At 43.1% G+C, this 24208-nt stretch overlaps 1 protein-coding gene across 1 annotated transcript in view; it reads left to right on the forward strand.

The window, feature by feature from the left end:
- The window catches only part of LOC111971844 (ephrin type-B receptor 1), a 170218-nt gene that overhangs the window by 117277 nt on the left and 28733 nt on the right, over positions 1-24208 (forward strand). Inside the window, exons 8-12 of the mRNA XM_070446360.1 lie at positions 2335-2443; positions 3577-3641; positions 19227-19415; positions 20431-20678; positions 22394-22609. Coding sequence (XP_070302461.1) covers positions 2335-2443; positions 3577-3641; positions 19227-19415; positions 20431-20678; positions 22394-22609 — 827 coding nt within the window. The remainder of the gene's footprint in view (positions 1-2334; positions 2444-3576; positions 3642-19226; positions 19416-20430; positions 20679-22393; positions 22610-24208) is intronic.

Raw genomic sequence — 24208 nt, forward strand, 5'->3', positions numbered from 1 at the left:
GCCATGATGTGTCACCCATGGACTCACACACACACACACACACACACACACACACACACACCACACACACACACCCACACCACACACCACACACACACACACACACACACACACACACACACACACACCACACACACACACCACACACACACACACACAAACACAAAACACACACACAAACACACAGAACCTACCATCTGTCAGGTTTGGAAGAACTGCTTGCTGCTGTATTTACCGAGCCTGCCACCGTCCTGCACGACCTGTACCATCTCTCTCTTGTGTGTGTTGTGGTGTTATGCCATGTGGGTCTTTGTGTCTGTGGACTTGGTGTGGGAGGTTGAATATAGTATAGTAATAAATTCAAACATTTCCCAGCTAACTGGGTATTACTGCAATACAGATATGTCGACGCAGAGCAGATGGTGAATATATTTCCTGAAAGACATATTCCCTTGATATTAGGATTTATTTGTAACATTCAGTACATATTCCAAAACTATCCTGCGTCCGGATTAAAGTGTTTCCTACTGAAAAAGAGCGCCACCTACTGGTGGTGGCCTCCGATAAAGGTGCCGCTTTAGATATAGTTGCCTAGCGGCCTATGGTTGGCTATCAGATAGTTGCATACAAGCTTACAGTACAACCAGACATAAAGTGCCCTATCCCAGTACAGTGCACGTACAGTACATAGGTCAGTGACGCACTAACACTAGCGTGTGTTGGGAGAGTCTAGGGCTGCAAGAGAATTGGTCCATGGGTTGTTGCCCAGGGCAGAGGTTTATGCTTCTCACTCTGCCAATGCTTGCTGAAGACTGAGACTTGTCCTGGTCCCACCTGCCTATTGGACAGACTTTTTATTTAACCTTTATTTAATTAGGCAAGTCAGTTTAAGAACAAATTCTTATTTACAATGATGGCCTAGGAACAGTGGGTGAACTTCCTTGTTCAGGGGCAGAACGACAGATTTTTAACTTGTCAGCTCAGGGATTCGATCTATCAACCTTTCGGTTACTGGCACAACACTCTAACCACTAGGCTACCTGCCGCCACAGATGCCCTGAGGAGATGCAGGTGGGCAGGGTCAAAGGTCACTGGGTGTGGCATGTAACTGGAGAGCTCCAGGGGTGCAAACAGAGTAGCCCGTAAACGATGGGGACCAATCCCCTGCCTCTGCTCTCTGAGTTGAGAATAGGTAGGCTACTTGTTTCAAGAGATAGAGAAGGCTGTGAGTTACTGTTCAGGAGAGGAACTGTAAGGGTTTTCTACCCCTACCATCTGACTACTTCCATTTGTTTGAGGAAATGGCACACTTGAGGTGTTAGCCATAGTGAGTGGCACAGCTGCATAATGTAGTGTAGGAAAACAGCCAACAGAGAGCTCCTGCCTGCTCACAGTGTGGAGTAGCTTATTAACAGGGATCTTTAGCAGCAGTGCCTGCGGAAGACTTGGGGTTGCAGCAGCATCCGTTTCCCCCCAAATAGTTGAGTCATCAATCTTCGAAAAGTTTTCCGGTCATGGTCAGAGACAATAACCCAATAAAAAGTTAACAAAAATAAGACTTTTATGCAAATTCTGCACCCACAAAATATTATACAACTATAACCCATATCAGGGTTCTCCCCAGGTTTTTTTTAACAAGGTGGTACTGCTGAGTACGGCCATGGGAGAGATCCCGTCGCGGGGCGGTGCCCTTTTGAACTCAGAGGTTTTTGTCTCTGAGTTTTTGTAATCCCCATTTCCTGCAATCTAGAGCATGAATGATAACAAATAAAGTTAAAACATGTTTTTCTTTTAATGATATATTATTTTTTACATAGTGGCACAGCCGTCCACAAGGTGACGCAGCACCACTCTTACATTCTTTGGGGAGAACCCTGCATATGATATCAGCAGAATATGAAAAGTGATGCTGTTCATTCAAAACACAATATGCATCGACATATGAATGAATATAGATCAATACTGGAGAATGTATGTTTCAGTTGGAATTGACAGAACAGCTACACATCCTTTTAAATCCGATCCATAGATATGAATTTTTCTGTTTACTTCTCAACTCTCCCTCTGACACGTAATACAACATTTGTGATGAGATTAGCAGGCGTTTTTCTGACTCCTATTGAGTGTGTTAGGGGATTAGCTGTGTCAGGAAGCAACGTGTCAACTCTGAGAGACTGTCTGCACAGATACTAACCCACACGTCCGTGTATTCCCCACAGTCACACAGAGCTAGTAAAGGCTTCTCCTCTTTCCTCTCTTCTCCTCTCCCTTATCTGTTATGTCACCCTCAACTTTCTCTCTCGCTTTCTCTGTCTGTCTGTGTGTGGTGTGCAGATGAGTATAAATCAGAGCTAAGGGAGCAGCTGCCTCTGATTGCAGGCTCAGCGGCTGCAGGAGTGGTCTTCCTGGTGTCCTTGGTGGCCATCTCCATCGTCTGCAGCAGGTAACAAGCATTTACAGATGTAGGATCTTGATTTGACCAGTATTGTTGTAGCAAAATCATCCTGCAACAACAGGATTTGAATGTTTATATTAGTCCACAATGTTGCTTGATCGGTGGTTAGGCTATTAACTGTGCAAAAGTAGGCTACATGAAAAGTGCAACACTGTTAATATAACCATGTGTTAGTGCAGGTCTTCAGTGAATTCATGTAAATCAAAAAGCTCTTCTGCATTTCCTGCCACACAGGAAAATTCTCAACAACAAAAGTGATCAAATGAAGATGCTACGACTATAGTCACTGTTCATACCTGGTGTTTACAAGGGATATGTTCAACCATTACTGTATGCATCTCAGGTATTAAATGTTTAAAGATATAATCCTTAGTTGATACATCCAATTTTGGATATATATATTAATGATATTGACTCTTGAAGAACATAACCTAGAAATACCTCATGGGCTTAATTTAACTGTCGTGTCCCGTCAGAACCGAAAATAGAAGCTTGTTTTACTCCAATCTTTGTAAACCATGTAAATGTAAACAAACACTGTATAGCCTCAAAACACGGTTAAAACTATCATTTTGATATCCGTCTTTGCATCCATAGGTCTGTGTATGAATATAAGAGTGGTTACAATTCTCCAGGCCCACCCATCAGCTTTTTACCAAATCAGAGACGGGATGACAACTTTGTTGTTGTTTCAATTAAGGACTTTAGCTTTAATACAGTGCAGTTATATTGTCAAATATGTCACGAACCGGCTCAAAGCCCGTAACAAAAGGGAGACCACGTGGAGATAAGGAGTAACAAAATATATATTTATTAAATAAAGTAACTCTGTATAATATACAATGATGTGTGTAATCAGTAATCAGTAGTGTAAGTGAGTGTTTTGCATGCATGAATGTGATAATGCAGGGTGTTGAAAGATGCTAAAGCAACCAACCAAAAAAACACCAAGAAACACAACCAAATCTATAAAGGTGTCTGCATGGAGAGAGTCTCCTCCCAACTCCGCCCACCGGCATCCTAATAAGGAAACAAGAACAAAGAGAGAATACGGCAGACAGAGTGGGAGGGTCGTCACAAATATAGTTACATGACTGTCTTTTGCTGATTCTTTGCTGCAGGAAGAGAGCGTACATGAAGGAAACTATATACAGCGACAAACTTCAGCACTGCAGTACAGGCAGAGGTGAGCATACAGCTCTCATTCCATCCATACCACACACACACACAACACTCACCCTACTGAACCTCTCTCTCCCACCACACACTCTCCTACTAGTGACTCCACCAGACCAACTGGGCACAGACGTCAGTTCAACATGTATTTTTTATTTCCATTTGGTTAGTGTGATTTCTTCTACATACAGTGGGTTCTGAACCAGACCAGTAGTCAGGGAATAGGGGTTAAAGCATGCACATGTTTCAGCGTTTTACAGCTGAAATGATCGATATTGGATAACACTCTGCCAATCAGTGCCTACACGGCCCTGGCCTTTCACAGATCAGTCTGTTGCCATGTATTCTGAATCCGGACTAATTAAGGGTGAATTTCCCCAGAGTCTTATTGCCCTGTTCAACTACTCCTCTTCTCTTGCTCTCTCTGTTGGAGCAGTACGGTGTACATTGTCATCAAGAACATTGGATCCTGTGTAGCCAACAGCCCTGTGCTTACAGTCAAATGACAGGTTATAATTAAACCATCTATTTTATATCAGGACATCCTTTTTCCTAATCAGGTATTCCTGAATCACAAAATGATTGGTTTCATTCGGCTTCCTTGTTTGTCAAGGGAGCAAGAGTAAAAACAAGATGTCATGGCGATTTTGTCCTCCTTCTGACATCTCCTCTCCATCTCCTTCTTGCTCTGTATTGGGAATAACAGCATTAACCTGTCATTCTGTTTCCTAGACATTCTAAGCACTCAGATCAGATGTGGAGAGTGTTTAGAAAGGCATCTATTTTTCTCTCCTCCATCCATAAAAAGATGGTGCCACAGAATAAAATAAAATATACAATAGTATGACCATCTGTAGAGCATCTACAGATACAAGACTATACAGATAAAGTGTGACCTATTTAACTGTTTGCTGTTTAAATAGATTCTGCACATGTGGCGTGAAAATATTTGGACCGTGTGCAGGTAGGGCTTCATATAATCAGGGGTGAAAGTAGATTTAATTTCTTACTAGCACAGGACACCCAAATGCGCGCACAAAAACATTTTATACTACAAAAATGACAGGGTAGCCTACTCTGCTTACACTGACAAACAGATCAATAAAAACGATGTTGTCTAATCCATATAATTGGCCAACGAAAAGGGGAGACACAAATACAATATGATGTCCATCTAACCTAGAGGAGGAAATTATTGTCCAAAAACAAACCAAAGTGGCAATGACCCAATGACAGTGTATATGCACACAAACCGGGGATATGGCCGATGTTCTCCGCTGGTGCCAATAAGATAGGCTACCGTTCGCTCAATTAAGTTAATAATTTTGATAACTAAAAGACAGATTGAGTCTTTTCATTGTCATCTCTTTACAGCAATAGCCATTAGCTATCCAAACAGTTTTTCCCTGATTGTATTTTTAAATATAGCGATATGCCTGGCTGTGTGTCTCTGCTTTTCACTGACGGTCACAACATATATTTGGTATTTGCAACTGGCACTGCCTAAATTGTGGGCCCTTCCGACTGTAGGCTATGCAATTTATAACAATACACAGCTTTTTTATATGAAGCTAATGATCATCTGTGACCAAATATCATGCTTTCTGGTGTAGTAGCCTATTTTAAATGATTTTATGTAGGCTATTTCTGTATAGACAGGAGTAAGCTAATTAAGCTATATAATTTGGCCATTTTAATTAAATTTACTTTAGGGAAAGCTTAGCTTCCCATAGCCCCATGGACATGCCGGCTATGCATTTTAATGTGGCATAAACACAAACAGTCATGATATTTTTATCTGATTGTCAAACAATCATTTACCTGTGCACATTCGTCCACTAACAAATTAATTCCAGCTTCCATACCCTAACAGTGCACTGTGCACCCGCAATTTGATGAATGGAGAAAGACATCTGCTACAAAACACCTACATGTATTGTAATGACATTCTGCGATTGTCTTTAGGCTTATACTTGTAGCCTGAATTGATGCATCCACTGTTGTCCAAGTGCGCCTCGGTCTTGGCCACTCATCTCTGCCTTGTCCGAGAGCGTCTCGGCCACTCATCTCCGCCTTCACAAAATGTAAGTGTTTTCCTCAAACCACAAAGCAATAGGACCGTATACCACCAGGTTTCCAGTAAATTTGCAAATTTTGCAGCATGAACTGACATGTTGTCCACCCATTCAAAGAATCAAAGAATGAATTTAGTACTGAAAGCATAAGCTACAGCTGGCTAGCACTGCAGTGCATAAAATGTAGTGAGTAGTTGACTCAAAGAGAGAGAAAGACAATAGTTGATCAGTTTTTAACAAATTAATTTCTTCAGAAATTAAGAAGAAGCAAGAGAGAGCGAGAGCTAGCTGTGTTTTGTATTTTCTTTTCACTTTCACTTACTTAGCTAGCAAATGCAGCAAGATAGATTAGCCTACCCAAACACCGGGCTCAAAGAGAGGAATGCTATGTTAGCTGGCTGGCTATGGCTATCCAACACGGGATCTCTTCCAAGTTAAGGTAAGCTTTTGATCTTATAAATGTATTGCCACCGGGCCCGCCGGTGTAATTGCTAAACTGCCTGCTGACTGTGCACTGTACTGCGTGATTGTAGCGGGTTTACTAACACTTTAGTTCTAGTAGCTATGTTGATTATGACGTTAGCTAATATGGTGAAAGTTATGTAGGCTGTGTGTAGCGGTTATGATATGAAAGTCTGGCTTGGAAAGTTTTTTTCCCTGGTCACAGACCGCTGATGTGTTATACAAGAGTGTGCAAGGCGTCACCTTGATTACTCAAATTTCTCTCGACCTGTGCACCTACATTGCAAACTTTCATTCATAGGCTAGGTTGTAGCAACCCCTTGATGGTTATAGGGAACATTTTTGTATCATCTAGTAGCCTAAATTTATCAATGTTATATTGAGCTGGGTGAATGGAATATGAATGACGATCAGCCAATATGCTGTAATAGAAATAAGGCCATGGTCATAAATAATCGTCCTTACTCGTCTTAAACGGCACCGACCACCACTGGTGAGCTGGTCCCCTTTTCCCCTTTTTCCCAGCGCCTGAGTAAATCCTCTAATTTGAGTGTGTGTGGATTCACTTAATTGTCTATTAAACCTGAGTCGCCTATTGGTTCAAAGCAATTTTGTCAGAATAAGCCCCGTTCAATTGAGAACCAAGCCCTTGATCTCTCACATACAGTAGGACACACAATAGATGGTTCCAAGTTAACTCTTCTGATTGTCCTTTACTTTGAAAAGTACCATTATTATTTTATTTTGTATTGTAGAATACATATGGAAAGAGGCAGAAATCTGACAAATCTATAGTTAACCAAGTACCTTAATTGGAAAAATTCAGATAAAGCTAAAGTTTCCAGTTTAAGTTTACTTAGTTTTTGTTGTGAGAAAGACATCTGAAAGACATCAATCTAGCCCGGCCGATACGTGGAGCTGGAATGTACCGCACCGGGCTATGCACACGTACAGGAGACACCGTACGCTTTACCGCATAACACGGTGTCTGCCCGTACTTTCGCTCTCCACGGTAAGCTCGGGGAGTTGGCGCAGGTCTCCTACCTGACTTCGCCACACTCCCTTGTAGCCCCCCCCCACCAAGACATTTTTGGGCTTGACTCTCGGGCTTCCTACCGCGTCGTCGTGCTGCCTCCATTGGCCGGTATCCCTCCTCACACTGCTCCAGAGAATCCCAGGCGGGCTCCGGCATTCTCCCTGGGTCGATCGCCCACCTGTCGATCTCCTCCCACGTAGTGTAGTCCAGAACCTGCTCCCATTGCCATTCCTCCTTGCGCTGCTCCTGCTGCCGCTTATCACGCTGCTTGGTCCTGGTAAGGTGGGTAATTCTGTCACGATCGTCTTTAGGTGAAAGAGATGACCAAGGCGCAGCGTGATATAGATACCACTTCTATTTATTTGAGAAGATGAAACGAACACGAACACTAATACAAACTAAACAAAAACAACAAACGACCGTGAAGCTACAAACGAAAGTGCAGACACAAGCTACTAACGTCAAACATAGACAATTACCCACAACCTACCTATATGGCTCCCAATCAGAGACAACGATAGACAGCTGTCTCTGATTGAGAACCAATCCAGGCAACCATAGACATACATAAACACCTACACTGAACACAACCCCATGAACTCTACAAAACCCCCTATACAATACAAACACCCTATACTAGACAAAAACACACACACATCCCCCATGTCACACCCTGACCTAACTAAAATAATAAAGAAAACAAAGAAAACTAAGGCCAGGGCGTGACACATTAGCTCTGAACGTTCTGCTTACTCCAGACCAGGCCCTAATTTGCGAGACTCAAAAGAGGAAGCGACGGCACAAGAGAGGCAAAAGAGCCGGCAACCTGATGAGGTTGGTGAGCAAATAAACCGCCCCTACCCTCCATTCTATTAGCAAACGAGAAAAAAAATGAACGAGCCCCGTTCGAGAGTATCCTATTAACGGTACCCGAAGGACTGTAATATTGTATGTTTCTCAGAGTTGTGGCTGAACAAGGACATATATATTATCCATCTTGCTGGCTTGCCCGTACATCGTCAAGACCGGTCGTCAGCCTCGGGGAAGACGAAGACGGGAGGGGTGTGTCTTTTTGTTAATAGCTGGTGAGCGATCTCTAATGTTAAGGAAGTCTAGAGTTTTTCCTCGCCTGAGTTAGAATACCTCATGACAAGCTGCAGACCATGCTATTTACCGTAAGAGTTTTCATCTATATTTGTCATCTACTAACAGCTATTCTAGTTATGGTTCATCCTATATCACTACTGCTGTACACATATTTTCTATTCATATACTCTCCATACTGTATTTACACACCATTATATGTATATTTCTATACATCATATGCATATTCTTTTTTTTATTCCAGTCTCTGACATTGCTCGTTCTGATATTTATTTATTAAAAAAATATATACAGTTGAAGTCGGAAGTTTACAAACAATTAGGTTGGAGTCATTAAAACTCGTTTTCAACCACTCCACAAATTTCTTGTTAACAAACTATAGTTTTGGCAAGTCGGTTGGGACGTCTACTTTGTGCATGACACAAGTAATTTTTCTAACAATTGTTTACAGACAGATTATTTCACTTATATTTCACTGTATCACAATTCCAGTGGGTCAGAAGTTACACTAAGTTGACTGTGTCTTTAAACAGCTTGGAAAATTCCAGAAAATGATGTCATGGCTTTAGAAGTTTCTGATAGGCTAATATACATCGTTTGAATCAATTGGAGGTGTACCTGTGGATGTATTTCAAGGCCTACCTTCAAACTCAGTGCCTCTTTGCTTGACATCATGGGAAAATAAAAAGAAATCAGCCAAGACCTCAGAAAAAAAAGAATTCATCCGGTTCATCCTTGGGAGCAATTTCCAAACGCCTGAAGGTACCACGTTCATCTGTACAAACAATAGTACGCAAGTATAAACACCATGGGACGCAGCCGTTATACCGCTCAGGAAGGAGACGCGTTCTGTCTCCTAGAGATGAATGTACTTTGGTGCGAAAAGTGCAAATCAATCCAGGAACAACAGCAAAGGACCTTGTGAAGATGCTGGAGGAAACAGGCACAAAAGTATCTATATCCACAGTTAAACGATCCTATATTGACATAACCTGAAAGGCCGCTCAGCAAGAAGAAGCCACTGCTCCAAAACCGCCATAAAAAAGCCAGACTACGGTTTGCAACTGCACATGGGGACAAAGATCGTACTTTTTGGAGAAATGTCCTCTGGTCTGATGAAACAAAAATAGAATTGTTTGGCCATAATGACCATCGTCATGTTTGGAGGAAAAAGGGGGAGGCTTGCAAGCCGAAGAACACCATCCCAACCGTGAAGCACGGAGGTGCAGCATCATGTTGTGGGCGTGCTTTGCTGCAGGAGGGACTGGTGCCTTTCACAAAATAGATGGCATCATGAGGCAGGAAAATTATGTGGATATATTGAAGCAACATCTCAAGACATCAGTCAGGAAGTTAAAGCTTGGTCACAAATTGGTCTTCCAAATGGACAATGACCCCAAGCATACTTCCAAAGTTGTGGCAAAATGGCTTAAAGACAACAAAGTCAAGGTATTGGAGTGGCCATCACAAAGCCTTGACCTCAATCCTATAGAACATTTTGGGGCAGAACTGAAAAAGCGTGTGCGAGCAAGGAGGCCTACAAACCTGACTCAGTTACACCAGCTCTGTCATGTGGAATGGGCCAAAATTCACCCAGCTACTTATGGAAGGCTACCTGAAACGTTTGACCCAAGTTAAACAATTTATAGGCAATGCAACCAAATACTAATTGAGTGTATGTAAACGTGTATGAAATAAATAAAAGGTGAAATAAATAATTCTCTCTACTATTATTCTGACATTTCACATTCTTAAAATAAAGTGGTGATCCTAACTGACCTAAGACAGGGAATGTTTACTAAGATTAAATGTCAGGAATTGTGAAGAATTGAGTTTAAATGTATTTGGCTAAGGTGTATATAAACTTCCGACTTCAACTGTATATCTAAATTATGTGTATTTTTTTTATTTTTTTATTATTACCAGGTTTTATTGGACTGTTGGAGCTAGAAACAAAAGCATTTTGCTGCACCTACAAATTTGCAAAGATCAGAAAATATGTGTACGCGACCAATAAAATGTGTTTTTGCTTTGATTTGATGTCTACAAGTAATTGTTACAGCATCAGGTAAATAGCTTTGAGAGCTTTGTCCAAATACTGGTGGCCACAACTAACAAAATAATGGACAATCTAACCAGAGAAGTCCAAGAACTTAAGACCAGTTTACAATTCTCCCAGGGAGAGGTGGATGTTCTGAAAGAGACTTGCAGCAAGATGACAACAAACTGTAAGTCCACACAAGATGACATCAGCACTGTCTTTGAATCATTATCACAGATGACTGGAAAAACAGACTGTCTAGAGGGACAATCTAGGAGGAATAACATTGTTTTGGATGGGATATCAGAGTCTCCACATGAGACCTGGATGGAGTCTGAGGAGAAAGTGAGAAAGATTATCACTGAAAAGCTGCAGATGGATCATAGGAAGATTGAGGTGGAGCGCACCCACAGGTCTGGAAAACCTGTAACCAGCCCAAGTTACAGACTCAGGCTGATAGTGGTCAAGTTCCTAAGCTTCAAGGACAAGATGGCTGTTCTGGAGAGAGCCAAGAACTTGAGAGGAACCAACATCTTCCTCAATGAGGACTTCTCAGAACCTGTGCGTCAGAGACGGAAAGAATTTATCCCAGCTATGAAAGCTGCTAAAGAGCGTGGGGACATTGCTTACATCTGCTTTGACAAGCTCATTTCTCAGGCTTTTGTGAGGGAGGGTGGACAGAGTGAGCGAGCCAAGCTTCTGGGTCAGTAGCTTCAGCCCAACATCACACACATGCACACACAACAAGTGACACTCACAAGTGCCTGATTGACTGACTATTAGATTGACTGACTACTGACTGACTTTTATTTTACTTATTTATTATTTCCACATTATGTCTATCTCCGATAAGCTACCCAGGAAAGGGATAAGAATAGCCCGTACTAAAGTATGTAGTATGTAGCCTTAGAAATAAGGCTCATGAATTCACTAACTTGCTAACATCGGATAACATTCATATACTGGCCATCTCTGAAACTCACTTAGATAATATAATGAGTAGCAATATTTTTTATTTATTTTTTTATTTTACCGTTATTTTACCAGGTAAGTTGACTGAGAACACGTTCTCATTTGCAGCAACGACCTGGGGAATAGTTACAGGGGAGAGGAGGGGGATGAATGAGCCAATTGTAAACTGGGGATTATTAGGTGACCATGATGGTTTGAGGGCCAGATTGGGAATTTAGCCAGGACACCGGGGTTAACACCCCTACTCTTACGATAAGTGCCATGGGATCTTTAATGACCTCAGAGAGTCAGGACACCCGTTTAACGTCCCATCCGAAAGACGGCACCCTACACAGGGCAGTGTCCTGCCCTGGGGCATTGGGATATTTTTTTTTAGACCAGAGGAAAGAGTGCCTCCTACTGGCCCTCCAACACCACTTCCAGCAGCATCTGGTCTCCCATCCAGGGATATAATGATATAACATCTCCAGAAAAGACAGGAATGCCTATGGGGGAGATGTTGCTGTACATTTTTTAGAGCCATATTCCTGTAAATCTTAGAGAGGATCTCATATCAAATGTTGTTGAAGTGTTGGGGTTGCAAGTTCACCTGCCTCATCTAACGCTTATTCTTTTGGTGTGCTGCTATAGGCCACCAAGTGCTAACAGTCAGTATTTGGATAATACTGTATGTGTGCAATGCTTGATAGTGTGTGTGATGTTAACAGAGAGGTTTATTTTCTGGGTGACCTGAACATTGACTGTTTAGCAACTAGCTGTCCTCTCAAGAGGAAGCTTCTAACTGTGACTAAAATCCTGTGATATGACCCAGGTTATCACTCAACCAACAAGAGTGCATACCAATAGTGTTGGATCTGTGACATCCACTTTTGATCATATCTCCAGTAATGCTTCAGAGCTTTGCTCCGAAAGCAATATCAGTTCCCATTGGCTGTAGTGACCATAACATTGTGGTAATTACAAGGAAGCCAAGGTGCCAAAGGTTGGGCCTAGAGTAATTTATAAGAGATCATACAAAATGTTTACTCAGGACTCTTTTGTTGAAGATGTAAAAAAGGTATGTTGGTCTGATGTGTATGAGGAAGTGAATCCAGATGCAGCACTGGAAGTATTAGTCAAAATATTCATGCCAATTGTTGACAAGTATGCACCTGTTAAAAGTTGAGAACTGTTAGAGTCCCCTGGATTGATGATTAATTAAAAAATGTTATGGTTCAAAGAAATTATGCAAAAGAGGTCACAAACAAACCAGGCTGCTCAGCTGATTGGTTGACATACATTTTGTGTGACTAAACTTAACAGAAATAAGAAGAAACTATATTACCAAACCAACATTTATGACATCAAAAAGTGGAAAAAGACTTTGGAGTACCTTAAATGGGCAGAAAACCCAATTCATCTCCATCGTTCATTGTTGTAGTTTATAACAAAGAGGGGCAGCTCCGAACTGAGGTGCAGCCCCGGACTGAAGGGCGGCTCAGGCGCCTGTGGACTGAAGGGTGGCTCAGGCGCCTCTGGACTGAAGGGCGGCTCAGGCGTCTCTGGACTGAAGGGCGGCTCAGGCGGCTCCTGACTGACGGGCGGCTCAGGCGGCTCCTAACTGACGGGCGGCTCAGGCGGCTCAGCGACAGACGGGCCGGCTCAGGCGGCTCAGGACAGACGGGTGGCTCAGGCGGCTCAGTGGACAGACGGGCGGCTCAGGCGGCTCAGGACAGACGGGCGGCTCAAGCGCGCTCAGGACAGACGGGCGGCTCAGGCGGCTCAGGACAGACGGGCGGTCAGGCGGCTCAGGAACGACGGGCGGCTCAGGTGGCTCAGGACAGACGGGCGGCTCAGGACAGACGGGAGACTCTGGCAGCGCTGGGCATGAGGAAGACTCTGGCAGCACTGAACAGGCGGAGCACCTGTAGGGAGGAGACGGAGAGACAGCCTGGTGCGGGGGCTGCCACCGGAGGGCTGGCTGCGTGGAGGCGGCACCGGATAGACCGGACCGTGGAGGCGCACTGCAGGTCTCGAGCACCGAGCCTGCCCAACCCTACCTGGCTGAATGCTCCCCGTAGCCAGGCCAGTGCAGCGAGGTGGAATAGCCCGCACTGGGCTGGGCTGGCGAACCGGGGACACCATGCGTAGGGCTGGTGCCATGTACCCCGGCCCGAKGAGACGCACTGGAGACCAGATGCGCTGAGCCGGCTTCATGGCACCAGGCTCGATGCCCACTCTAGCCCGGCCGATACGAGGCGCTGCTATGTACCGCACCGGGCTATGCCTGCGCACCGGGGACACCGTGCGCCTCACGGCATAACACGGTGCCTGCCCGGTCCCTCTCTCTCCACTGTAAGCACGGGGAGATGGCTCAGGTCTCCTACCTGACTTAGCCACACTCCCCGTGTGCCACCCCCCCAATACATTTTTGGGACTGCCTCTCGGGCTTCCAACCGCGCTGCCGTGCTGCCTCCTCATACCACCGCCGCTCATCTTTCGCTGCCTCCAGCTCTGCTTTGGGGCGGCGATATTCTCCAGCCTGAGCCCAGGGTCCCTCTCCGTTCAAAATCTCCTCCCATGTCCAGGAGTCTTGAGATTTCGGCCGCTGCTGCTGCTGCTGCTGCCCGTTACCACGCTGCTTGGTCCTTTGGTGGTGGGTGATTCTGTAACGTTCGTCGTTGAGAAAAAGAGAGGAGGACCAAGGTGCAGCGTGGTAAGTATTCATTATCTCTTTTAATGAAAACGAATACTCGAACAAAAACAACAAAACACGAGAACGAAACGAAACAGTCCTGAACGGTGAAAATACAAAACACAGAACAGAAAATAATCACCCACGAAACACAGGTGGAAAAAGGCTACCTAAGTATGATTCTCAATCAGAGACAACTAACGACACCTGCCTCTGATTGAGAACCATACCAGGCCAAACGCAAAACACAACATAGAAAAACGAACATAGACAACCCACCCAACTCACGCCCTGACCATACTAAAACAAAGACATAACAAAAGAACTAAGATCAGAACGTGACAAACATTGAACATTTAACCATTATATTTGTGACTGACAGCATTGACTCAGAGCTACAAAATGACACACTGCTGTTGAGGAACAATGGGAAAGTATTTCTGCTGTGAAAGTTGTGTCACGTTCCTGACCTGTTTTCTCTTGTTTTGTATGTGTTTAGTTGGTCAGGGCGTGAGTTGGGGTGGGCATTCTATGTTATGTGTTTCTATGTTCGTTTAAATGGGTTGCCTGATATGGTTCTCAATTAGAGGCAGGTGTTTTACATTTCCTCTGATTGAGAACCATATTAAGGTAGGATGTTCTCACTGTTTGTTTGTGGGTGATTGTCTTCCGTGTCTGTGTATGTCGCACCACACGGGACTGTTTCGGTTGTCGTTCGTGTATGTAGTCTGTTCCTGTTCGTGCGTTCTTCGTGTCTATGKAAGTTCTCATGTTTAGGTCAGTCTACGTCGTTTTGTTATTTTGTATCATTCAAGTGTAGATCGTGTCAGTGTTCGTCTTGTCAATAAATTCATTATGTCAGAATACCTCGATGCGTATTGGTCCGATCCCTGCTTCTCCTCTTCAGACGAAGAGGAGGAGAGCAACCGTTACAAGTTGATAAACTTTTAACCCAACTTTTGAGAAAATGGCCCTTGACTGTTTTTGTACACCTACTGGAGAGCTCTTCTTTGTCTACACCTATTCAGCATCGTTCGCACCCTCTTAAGACTTAGCCCCACCCATCTCTTTAAATAGCTATCCAATAGCTACCCGGACTATCTGCATTGACCCTTTTTGCATGAACTCTTTTGACTCATCATATACACTGCTGTTACTGTTTATTGTATATCTTGTTGAGCTTCAAGTTCCTCTGTGTCCACATCACTAAGGAATTAGTTGTGTTCCACACACACCAACACAGTCGTGAAGAGGGAATGACAATGCTTCTTCCCAGTCAGGAAGCTGAAAATACTCACTACCGACACCCTGGTTTGAATCCAGGCTGTATCACAACCGGCAGTGATTGGGAGTCCCATAGGGCGGTGCACAATTGGGCCTGTGTCGTCTGGGTTTGGCTGGTGTAGGCCGTCATTGTAAATAAGAATTTGTTCTTAACTGACTTGCCTAGTTAAATAAAGGTAAAAATTTAAAAATTTAAATTGAGAGCACCAGGACCCTGAACAGCTTCTAACTCCAAGCCGTAAGATTGATAAATACACTGAACAAAAATGCAACATGCAATCATTTCAAAGATAAGAGTTACAGTTCATATGTGACTCACCACCTGGATTTGGTCTTATGTAGCTACATTTGAAATTGTCTTTTTGATATTGGATAAAAGTAGAGACTCAGAGCTACAAAATGGTATATCATACACTGCATTTGAGGAACAATGGGAAAGTAATTCTGCTTTGAAAGTTGATCAACTTGTAAAGTCACTTTTGAGAAAATGACTTTTGACTGATTTGGTATCTAGTCAAGAGTTCTTCTTTGTCTACACCCATTCAGCATCGTTCACACCCTCTTAAGCTTTAGCCCCACCCATCTTGTTTCGCTCTCGGAGCGCACACTTGACACTCTGGCCGATGATTTGTTTGTTTACATGAAAACAGCCTAACCAACTCTGCTGGCAACAATTTCAGTATGCTTTTTTGCAGACACTTACTGACACCGACCATATTCAACGGATGTTGTACACACATCACATAATGTTAGCTAATGAGCCAGCCAGCTAACGTTAGCTAGTTAAACAACAATGAACAGTGCCAACAATGCCACAGTGCTGGGAGATAAACAGCCTGGTTCAATGTTAGCTAGCTAACATTAGGCTCTAACTAGAATAGCAAACGGCTCTGGGAAACAAATAATAACGTCAGCTAGGGAGCCAGCCAGCTAACGTTAGCTAGCAAGCTAACAGTGCACTTTAGCTTAAGACAATTAGCTAACTTAATCATCCAGAAAGTGGAGAGCAACACTTATGCAGCTCCAATACACAATACATAAAAAGAAAAGCTGCGTTCGACAGGATTACCAACACAGACTAACGAACTCAAATAGACAGAAGCCCTCTATATGGCAGAACAATTCGAATTCTTCTCTCGGCATGCCCAGCCCACTCATTATCTCAGCCAATCAAGGCTAGTGGGAAGGTTGCAGACTTTTTCTGTGGCTTAACCAACAAGGTTCATAATTTAACAAGTTTGTTATTAAGGCACATGAGAGTTCACATGTTTGGGAAGGCATTTTTGCCCCAATTTTTTTTTAGCGTTCAAACAGCTATCCTGTGAAGTTTTGGCTTGTGACATACGCCTAGTTTCCTGAATCGGGTCACATATAAGGAAATCAGTCAATTTGAAATAAATAAATTAGGCCCCAATCTATGGATTTCACATGACTGGGAATACAGATATGAATCTGATGGTCAAAGATACCTTTAAAAATGGTAGGGACGTGGATCAGAAAACCAGTCAGTATCTGGTGTGAACACCATATATTTTTTATTTTTTAAATTGTATTTCACCTTTATTTAACCAGGTAGGCCAGTTGAGAACAAGTTCTCATTTACAACTGTGACCTGGCCAAGATAAAGCAAAGCAGTGTGACACAAACAACAACACATAGTTACACGTGGGATAAACAAAGGTACAGTCAATAACACAATGGAAAATCTATATACAGTGTGTGCAAATGGAGTAAGGAGGTAAGGCAATAAATAGGCCATAGTAGCGAAGTAATTACAATTTAGCAAATTAACACTGGAGTGATAGATGTGCAGATGATGATGTACAAGTAGAAATACTGGTGTGCAAAAGAGCAAAAAAGTAAATAAAAACAATACGGGGATGAGGTAGGTAGTTGGATGGGCTATTTACAGATGGGCTGTGTACAGCTGCAGCGATCGGTAAGCTGCTCAGATAGCTGATGCTTAAAGTTAGTGAGGGAGATATGTCTCCAACTTCAGCGATTTTTGCAATTCGTTCCAGTCATTGGCAGCAGAGAACTAGAAGGAAAGGCGGCCAAACGAGGTGTTGGCTTTGGGAATGACCAGTGAGATATACCTGCTGGAGCGCGTGCTACGGGTGGGTGTTGTTATGGTGACCAATGAGCTGAGATAAGGAGGAGCTTTACTGGTGAGACCTGGGACCTGGAACACACTGTCAATCAAGAGCATCCCAAACATGCTAAATGGGTGATGTCTGGTGAATATGCAGGCATTAGAAGAACTGAGATATTTTCAACTTCCAGGAATTGTGTACAGATCCTTGTGACATGGGGCTATGCATTGTCATGCTAAAACAAGAAGGGATGGCGGCGGATGAATGGCACAACAATGGGCCTCAGGATCTCATCACGGTATCTCTGTGCATTCAAATTGCCATAGATAAAATGGAATTCTGTTCGTTGTCTGTAGCTTATGCCTGCCGATACCTTAACATCACTGCCACCATGGGGTGCACTCTTCACAACCTTGACATCAGCAAACTGCTCGCCCACATTACGCTGTCTGCCATCTGCCCGGTACAGTTGAAACCAGGATTCATCCATGAAGAGCACACTTCAGCATGTCAGTGGCCATTGAAGGTAAGCATTTGTCCACTGAAGTCGGTTACTACGCCGAACTGCAGTCAGGTCAAGACCCTGATGAGGATGACGAGCATGCAGATGAGCTTTCTTGAAACGGTTTCTGACAGTTTGTAGACAAATTCTCCGGTTGTGCAAACCCGTAGTTTCATCAGATGTCCGGGTGGCTGTTCTCAAATGATTGTGTGACAAACGTGTTGTGTGATAAAACTGCACATTTTAGAGTGATGATGGATTATCTTGGCAAAGGAGAAATGCACATTAACAGGGATATTAACAAAACAGTGCACAAAACTTGACAGAAATACGTTTTTTGCGCATATGGAACATTTCTGGGATCTTTTATTTCAGCTCGTGAATAATGGGACCAAACTTTACATGTTGTGGTTATATTTTTGTTCAATATAGTTTTTCAAGTAGCTACCCAGACTATCTGCATTGACCCTTTTGCACTCTTTTGACTCATCACATACGCTGCTGCTACTGTTTATTATCTATCCTGTTGCCTAGTCACTTTACCCCTACCAATATGTACATATCTACCTCAATTACAGTACGTCATAGCCCTGCACATCGACTCAGTACTGGTACCCTGTGTATATAGGCAAGTTATTATTACTCATTGTGTATTTATTCCTCGTCTTATTATTTTTCTGTAATTATAAAAAAAATTCTCTCTGCATTGCTGGGAAGGGCCAGTAAGTAAACATTTCTCTGATAGTCTACACCTGTTGTTTATGAAGCATGTGACAAATAGGATTTGATTTTGATGTGATTTAGCTTTATGTTACAGTGACTTTTGTGTTTATGGTGAAAATGCTGTTAAAAACATTCTGATACAGATTTTGTGTTTCTTTCCCTTAAAATCTTAACATAATAAACCCATAACTCAATGCACTGCTTTTCTAATGGATTTTTTTTTCTATTTAGGTCCAAATTTGAGCAAAATCTAAAATTGCGATTAATCGAGATTAGCTAATGCCTTTAACTAAATTAATTATTTTTAATCGTTTGACAGCCCTAATTTAGAATAAGGTTTAACAGCTTTGTCATTCAATTTTTTATTTAAAAATAATCTTATTTGATTATTTTATATATTTTACATGTGATAAGGTCACATAGAGGGCCAGAGATAATTACAGACACCTGTGATAATCTTAAGTACCCAATAGGGCCATACAATCCTCTAAAGTGACCAACATTCTGGTAGTTTACTGGCAAACTTAGTCTCTAGTAATATACCCTCCCTTTGCAACACTACTGATGATACATTTGTTTGTTTCCTCGTGCTCATCCTAACCTCTACTCCTTCTCTGTCTCTGTTCCAGAACTTTCTCTGAGACCGGACATGTCCAGCTGTCCCTCCCCCATGGCATGCCCCACCCACTTCTCTGGCTCGCCAGCGATGAAGATCTACATCGATCCCTTCACCTACGAGGACCCCAACGAAGCCGTCCGAGAATTTGCCAAAGAGATAGACGTATCCTGTGTGAAGATTGAGGAGGTCATTGGTGCAGGTGAATGGGAAGAGAGGAAACCTAACATTCAGTAACATGGGGGAGAATCTCTCTGCCTCTGCTGCAGTGAAAGCTGTGAATCTATCATTCTCTTTTCCACTTCCCCTCTACCTGTATCTGGGTGTTGGATGAAGGAATTGTCTGAGACATTTGGTCTTCCCTCAGATATTCTGTTTCTGAAAACCACTCTTTCCATCTGATTTGTTTTGCTTTTAGAGAGAAAGAACCATTTCCACTTAACAGACTTGCTCTCTTTACAGAGGGCAATGTTAGCCACTATCTCAGTGAAAACTGCTAATATGTAACTAGACTCCTTTCCATTATTCTATATTTCATGCTGATTTTATCTGGCAGGATTTTTTTTTTTACTTGACTTGATATATTCATGCATTCAGCAAAAGAACGATCCTAGCACTGACTGGTGTCTGACATGTTGGAACTTGTCTTATGACCCTGAAACTGGGCTCTATGTTAATGGGTACCACAGGGAGCCAGAGTGTAACACTGTCTTCATCTCCGTGTTTGTCACATATACAGTGTTTATCTTTATGAGGACTTTTGATTGTACATGTGCTATATTTAAGCTATAAGGCCCAAGGGGGTGTGGTATATGGCCAATATTCCACTGCTAAGGGTTGTTCCTTTACGCATGACACAACGCGGAGTGCCTGGACACAGCCCTTAGCCTTGGTATATCACAAACCCTGAGCTGTCTTATTGCTATTATAAACTGTTACCAATGTTAGAGCAGTAAAAATAACTGTTTTGTCATACCCGTGGTATAAGCACTGAATGCTGATTGGCTGACAGCCATGGTATATGCCATCGGTACGACAAAACAAAACACTCCGCGTTGCGTCGTACATAAGAACAGCCCTTAGCCGTGGTATATTGGGCATATACCACATCTCCTCTGGCCTTATTGCTTAAGAATAAGACGTGAAATACATGATATCAGCTTGCATACTAATAGTTTGCTTTGTAATAATGTAATTTATCATGTCTTTTCCTCCAGGCGAGTTTGGAGAGGTGTATAAGGGTCGCCTGAAGCCGTCTGGGAAGAGGGAGCTGTACGTGGCCATTAAGACCCTGAAGGCGGGCTACGTGGAGAAGCAGAGAAGAGACTTCTTGTCTGAGGCCAGCATCATGGGCCAGTTTGACCACCCCAACATCATCAGACTGGAGGGCGTGGTCACCAAGAGTCGGCCAGTCATGATTATCACAGAGTTTATGGAGAATGGGGCCCTGGACTCCTTCCTGAGGGTGAGCGCTGCTTTGTTATTCTGTGTGTGTCCTAAATGTCACCCTATTCCCTTTATAGTGCACTACTATTGGGCATGGTCAAAAGCATATAGTGCACTTTATAGGGAATAGGGGCCCATTTGGAACGCATCCTCCTTTTTTACCTCCTCTGGTCAGCACACCAGCCCCGGCTACAGCTTTCAGCTCTGTTGCATCGGACTATACACTGGGTTGAGCTATAGGGCCACTGTTTGGTTTCATATATCAATCATATTGATTAATCAGCTAAAGCTTTTATTGGTAATTTGACAGTTTCACACTAACAGTGAAGTATGATTATTGAGATGAATTATTAAAAGGATTATGAAAATTGAGATTTAAAACTCCCTGGAGGATAAATGTATAGCAGGGAATTGAGATCTGATAAACAACCTTGGCATGAATGAGCAAAAATGTATTATATTTATCAATAACCTTCAATATTTCGTAATATAATTCATGAGATTAGCATAAATGAAATTGTTCCACCCAGAGTCCTTTGATGCAGCATAGCTAACACAGTGCCCTGATTCAAAGTGCCAGCCTGGCACAGTTTACTGTTTCTTCTTCCTCCTTGGAAACAGAAAACATGGAACACAATCAATATGTGGCCCAGTTTTCTAATTCCTCCAACCTGCTTCCTCCTCCCTTTGATCCTGGACTCATTTGAAACGGGGCTTTGAACACCCCTTTGATGTCCTCTCCCTCACCAGGCCCTCTTCCGAGCCACCGCACTTAACTCCCGTGGACATCGATTTCTGGGTTGTTTTTCCACTGGCATGCCCCTGTTGCTGGCGCAGGAAGACAACAGTTGAATGAGTGCCCTGCTTGGCGTGTTGGAGGTGCCCACTGAAGCCACAGCGTAGGGTCAGACCTGCCGTGCCTCACGGGAGGGGGTTATCCACCTTGGTGGGGGCAACTAATAAACAGCCACGCTGAGGATAAGGAGCAGAGACAGAGAGTGATCAAAGACATGGATCCAATGTGGGGCTTAACAGACACACACACACTCCTTACATGGGCCCCAAGTCAAGTGGAACACTTATTACATCAATGAATTACAATTTGGTAACATTTGTTAAAGGGCATATATGGTGCTCTTCCTCAATACTCAATAACTCTAAATATTTGCACAAGCTGCCCCACCAATAATTTTTTCCAGAAACAAATGTGCGAGGATTTTTTTAACCTAAAATGTGTACCTTTGCATTTCCAATACAATGAGGACATTTTGGAGAGATAATGGGAGTATCTGTAACGGCTGTTGGTGGAAGAAGGTGAGGACCAAAGCGCAGCGTGGTACGTGTTCATGTTTGTTTATTGACACTGAACACTAAATACAAAAATAACAAAGGGAATAACCGAAACAGTCCTGAAAGGTGAAAAACACAAAACAGAAAACAACTACCCACAAACACAGGTGGGAAAAGGCTACCTAAGTATGGTTCTCAATCAGAGACAACGATTGACAGCTGCCTCTGATTGGGAACCATACCAGGCCAAACACATAGAAATACAAAACATAGAACAAAACATAGAATGCCCACCCCAACTCACGCCCTGACCAAACCAAAATAGAGACATAAACAAGGAACTAAGGTCAGGGCGTGACAGTATCATTATCCCAAGTATCTGGCACTTTATTATGTCATTAACTCCAATGTGACATAACATCCTCTTTAACCCCTGCCCTGCAGCAAAATGACGGGCAGTTCACGGTGATCCAGCTGGTGGGGATGATGCGTGGCATCGGGGCGGGCATGAAGTACCTGGCAGAGATGAACTACGTCCACAGAGACCTGGCCGCCCGCAACATCCTGGTCAACAGCAACCTGGTGTGTAAGGTGTCTGACTTTGGCCTGTCCCGTTACCTACAGGACGACACGTCAGACCCCATCTATACCAGCTCCCTGGTGAGTACCCTCTCTGGCTGGCCTTTCTCCTCCCCGTTTGTTTGGAACACATTCTGCATTTTTTTTCTTATGGTCCAGTACAAAGTGAGACATCTCTTTGTCAAGAGAGAGTTGGGTGATTCAATAGTTGACATGGCCATGGTTATGTCTTTGTGTCTGTGGTGATCATACTGCTAACTGTAAAGTTCGGTGGTGGAGGAATAATAGTCTGGAGCTGTTTTTCATGGTTCGGGCTAGGCCCCTTAGATCCAGTGAAGGGAAATCTTAACGCTGCAGCATACAATGACATTCTAGACAATTCTGTGCTTCCAACTTTGTGGCAACAGTTTGGGGAAGGCCCTTTCCTGTTTCAGCATGACAATTCCCCCATGCACAAAGCGAGGTCCATACAGTAATGGATTGTCGAGATCAGTTTGGAAGAACTTGATTTGCCTGCACAGAGCCCTGACCTCAACCCCATCGAACAACTTTGAAGTTAATTGGAACTCCAACTGCGAGCCAAGCCTAATAGCCCAACCTCACTAATGCTCTTGTGGCTGAATGGAAGCAAGTCCCCACAGCAATGTTCCAACATCTAGTGGAAAGCCTTCCCAGAAGTGTGGAGGTTGTTATAGCAGCAAAGGGGGGGACAAACTCCATATTAATGCTCATGATTTTGGAATGAGATGTTCAATGAGGAGGTGTCCACATACTTTGTCATGTAGTGTATCAAAATATATACAGTGCATCTATGATTATTCAGCAAAATGTACTTTGATGAATTGTGATGATTTTTCGCACAATATTTAGAACTTAAAGACATGCTCTGGAACTTTTGCAACTTCTAAGTATTTTTTAAACCTCCAGCTTTGGGCTGGATGTGTCAGTGTAGTTCACACATTAATAATATATGAGCAGAATTCACCTCAATTAGCCACTAAATCCCTAGTTTGAAAGCAACGTTTTTTTCTGGAAGTTGTGCTATGCCATTTTCCCCCACTAGGGCCAGGCCCCTAGCAATTTGAGTTCTAACCAATGAGCTTCAGCACATTGCCATTTGAGTGACAGCTTGCAAGATGCACACACAGCAGAGCAATGATGTGGTGCACATATCTGCATATACAGTATGTGATGTAGTACACCATTTCCGGTGTCCACTTTTGGCTCGTGAGCGCTACTTTCAGAACTACTGGCTAAAAAGTATACAAAAAGTACCGGAGAATCTCTTTAAATTCAAGAGAGAGAAACATAGTCCTATTTATTTGTATCTGTCTGTCTGTGTGCAGAGGCAGAACTTTATAATGAAATTCTCCCTGCCTCCACAACAGCTCGAATCAGAACATCTCAACCTTCTGAAAGCACACAGTACATTTTTCTCTTTCCCTTTAACAAAGTTGATAGAATTATCTCACAATGTAGAACTCCGACACTGGCATTATGAATGAAATAACAACCCATGCCTGCCGATGCAAAGACACACATTCTCACACATTTATAGATTTATAGATGATAGCAAATTATTGATTGCTGCTTGCAGGAGCGTTGTGATAGACAACCCTGCTAGTGTCATCTAAGATCTCTGCTAGGCTACACTGTCTTGCCTATAAAGATGCATTGTAG

This window comes from Salvelinus sp. IW2-2015, linkage group LG13 (assembly GCF_002910315.2).
Source record: "Salvelinus sp. IW2-2015 linkage group LG13, ASM291031v2, whole genome shotgun sequence".
In the NCBI taxonomy this organism is placed as follows: domain Eukaryota; kingdom Metazoa; phylum Chordata; class Actinopteri; order Salmoniformes; family Salmonidae; genus Salvelinus; species Salvelinus sp. IW2-2015.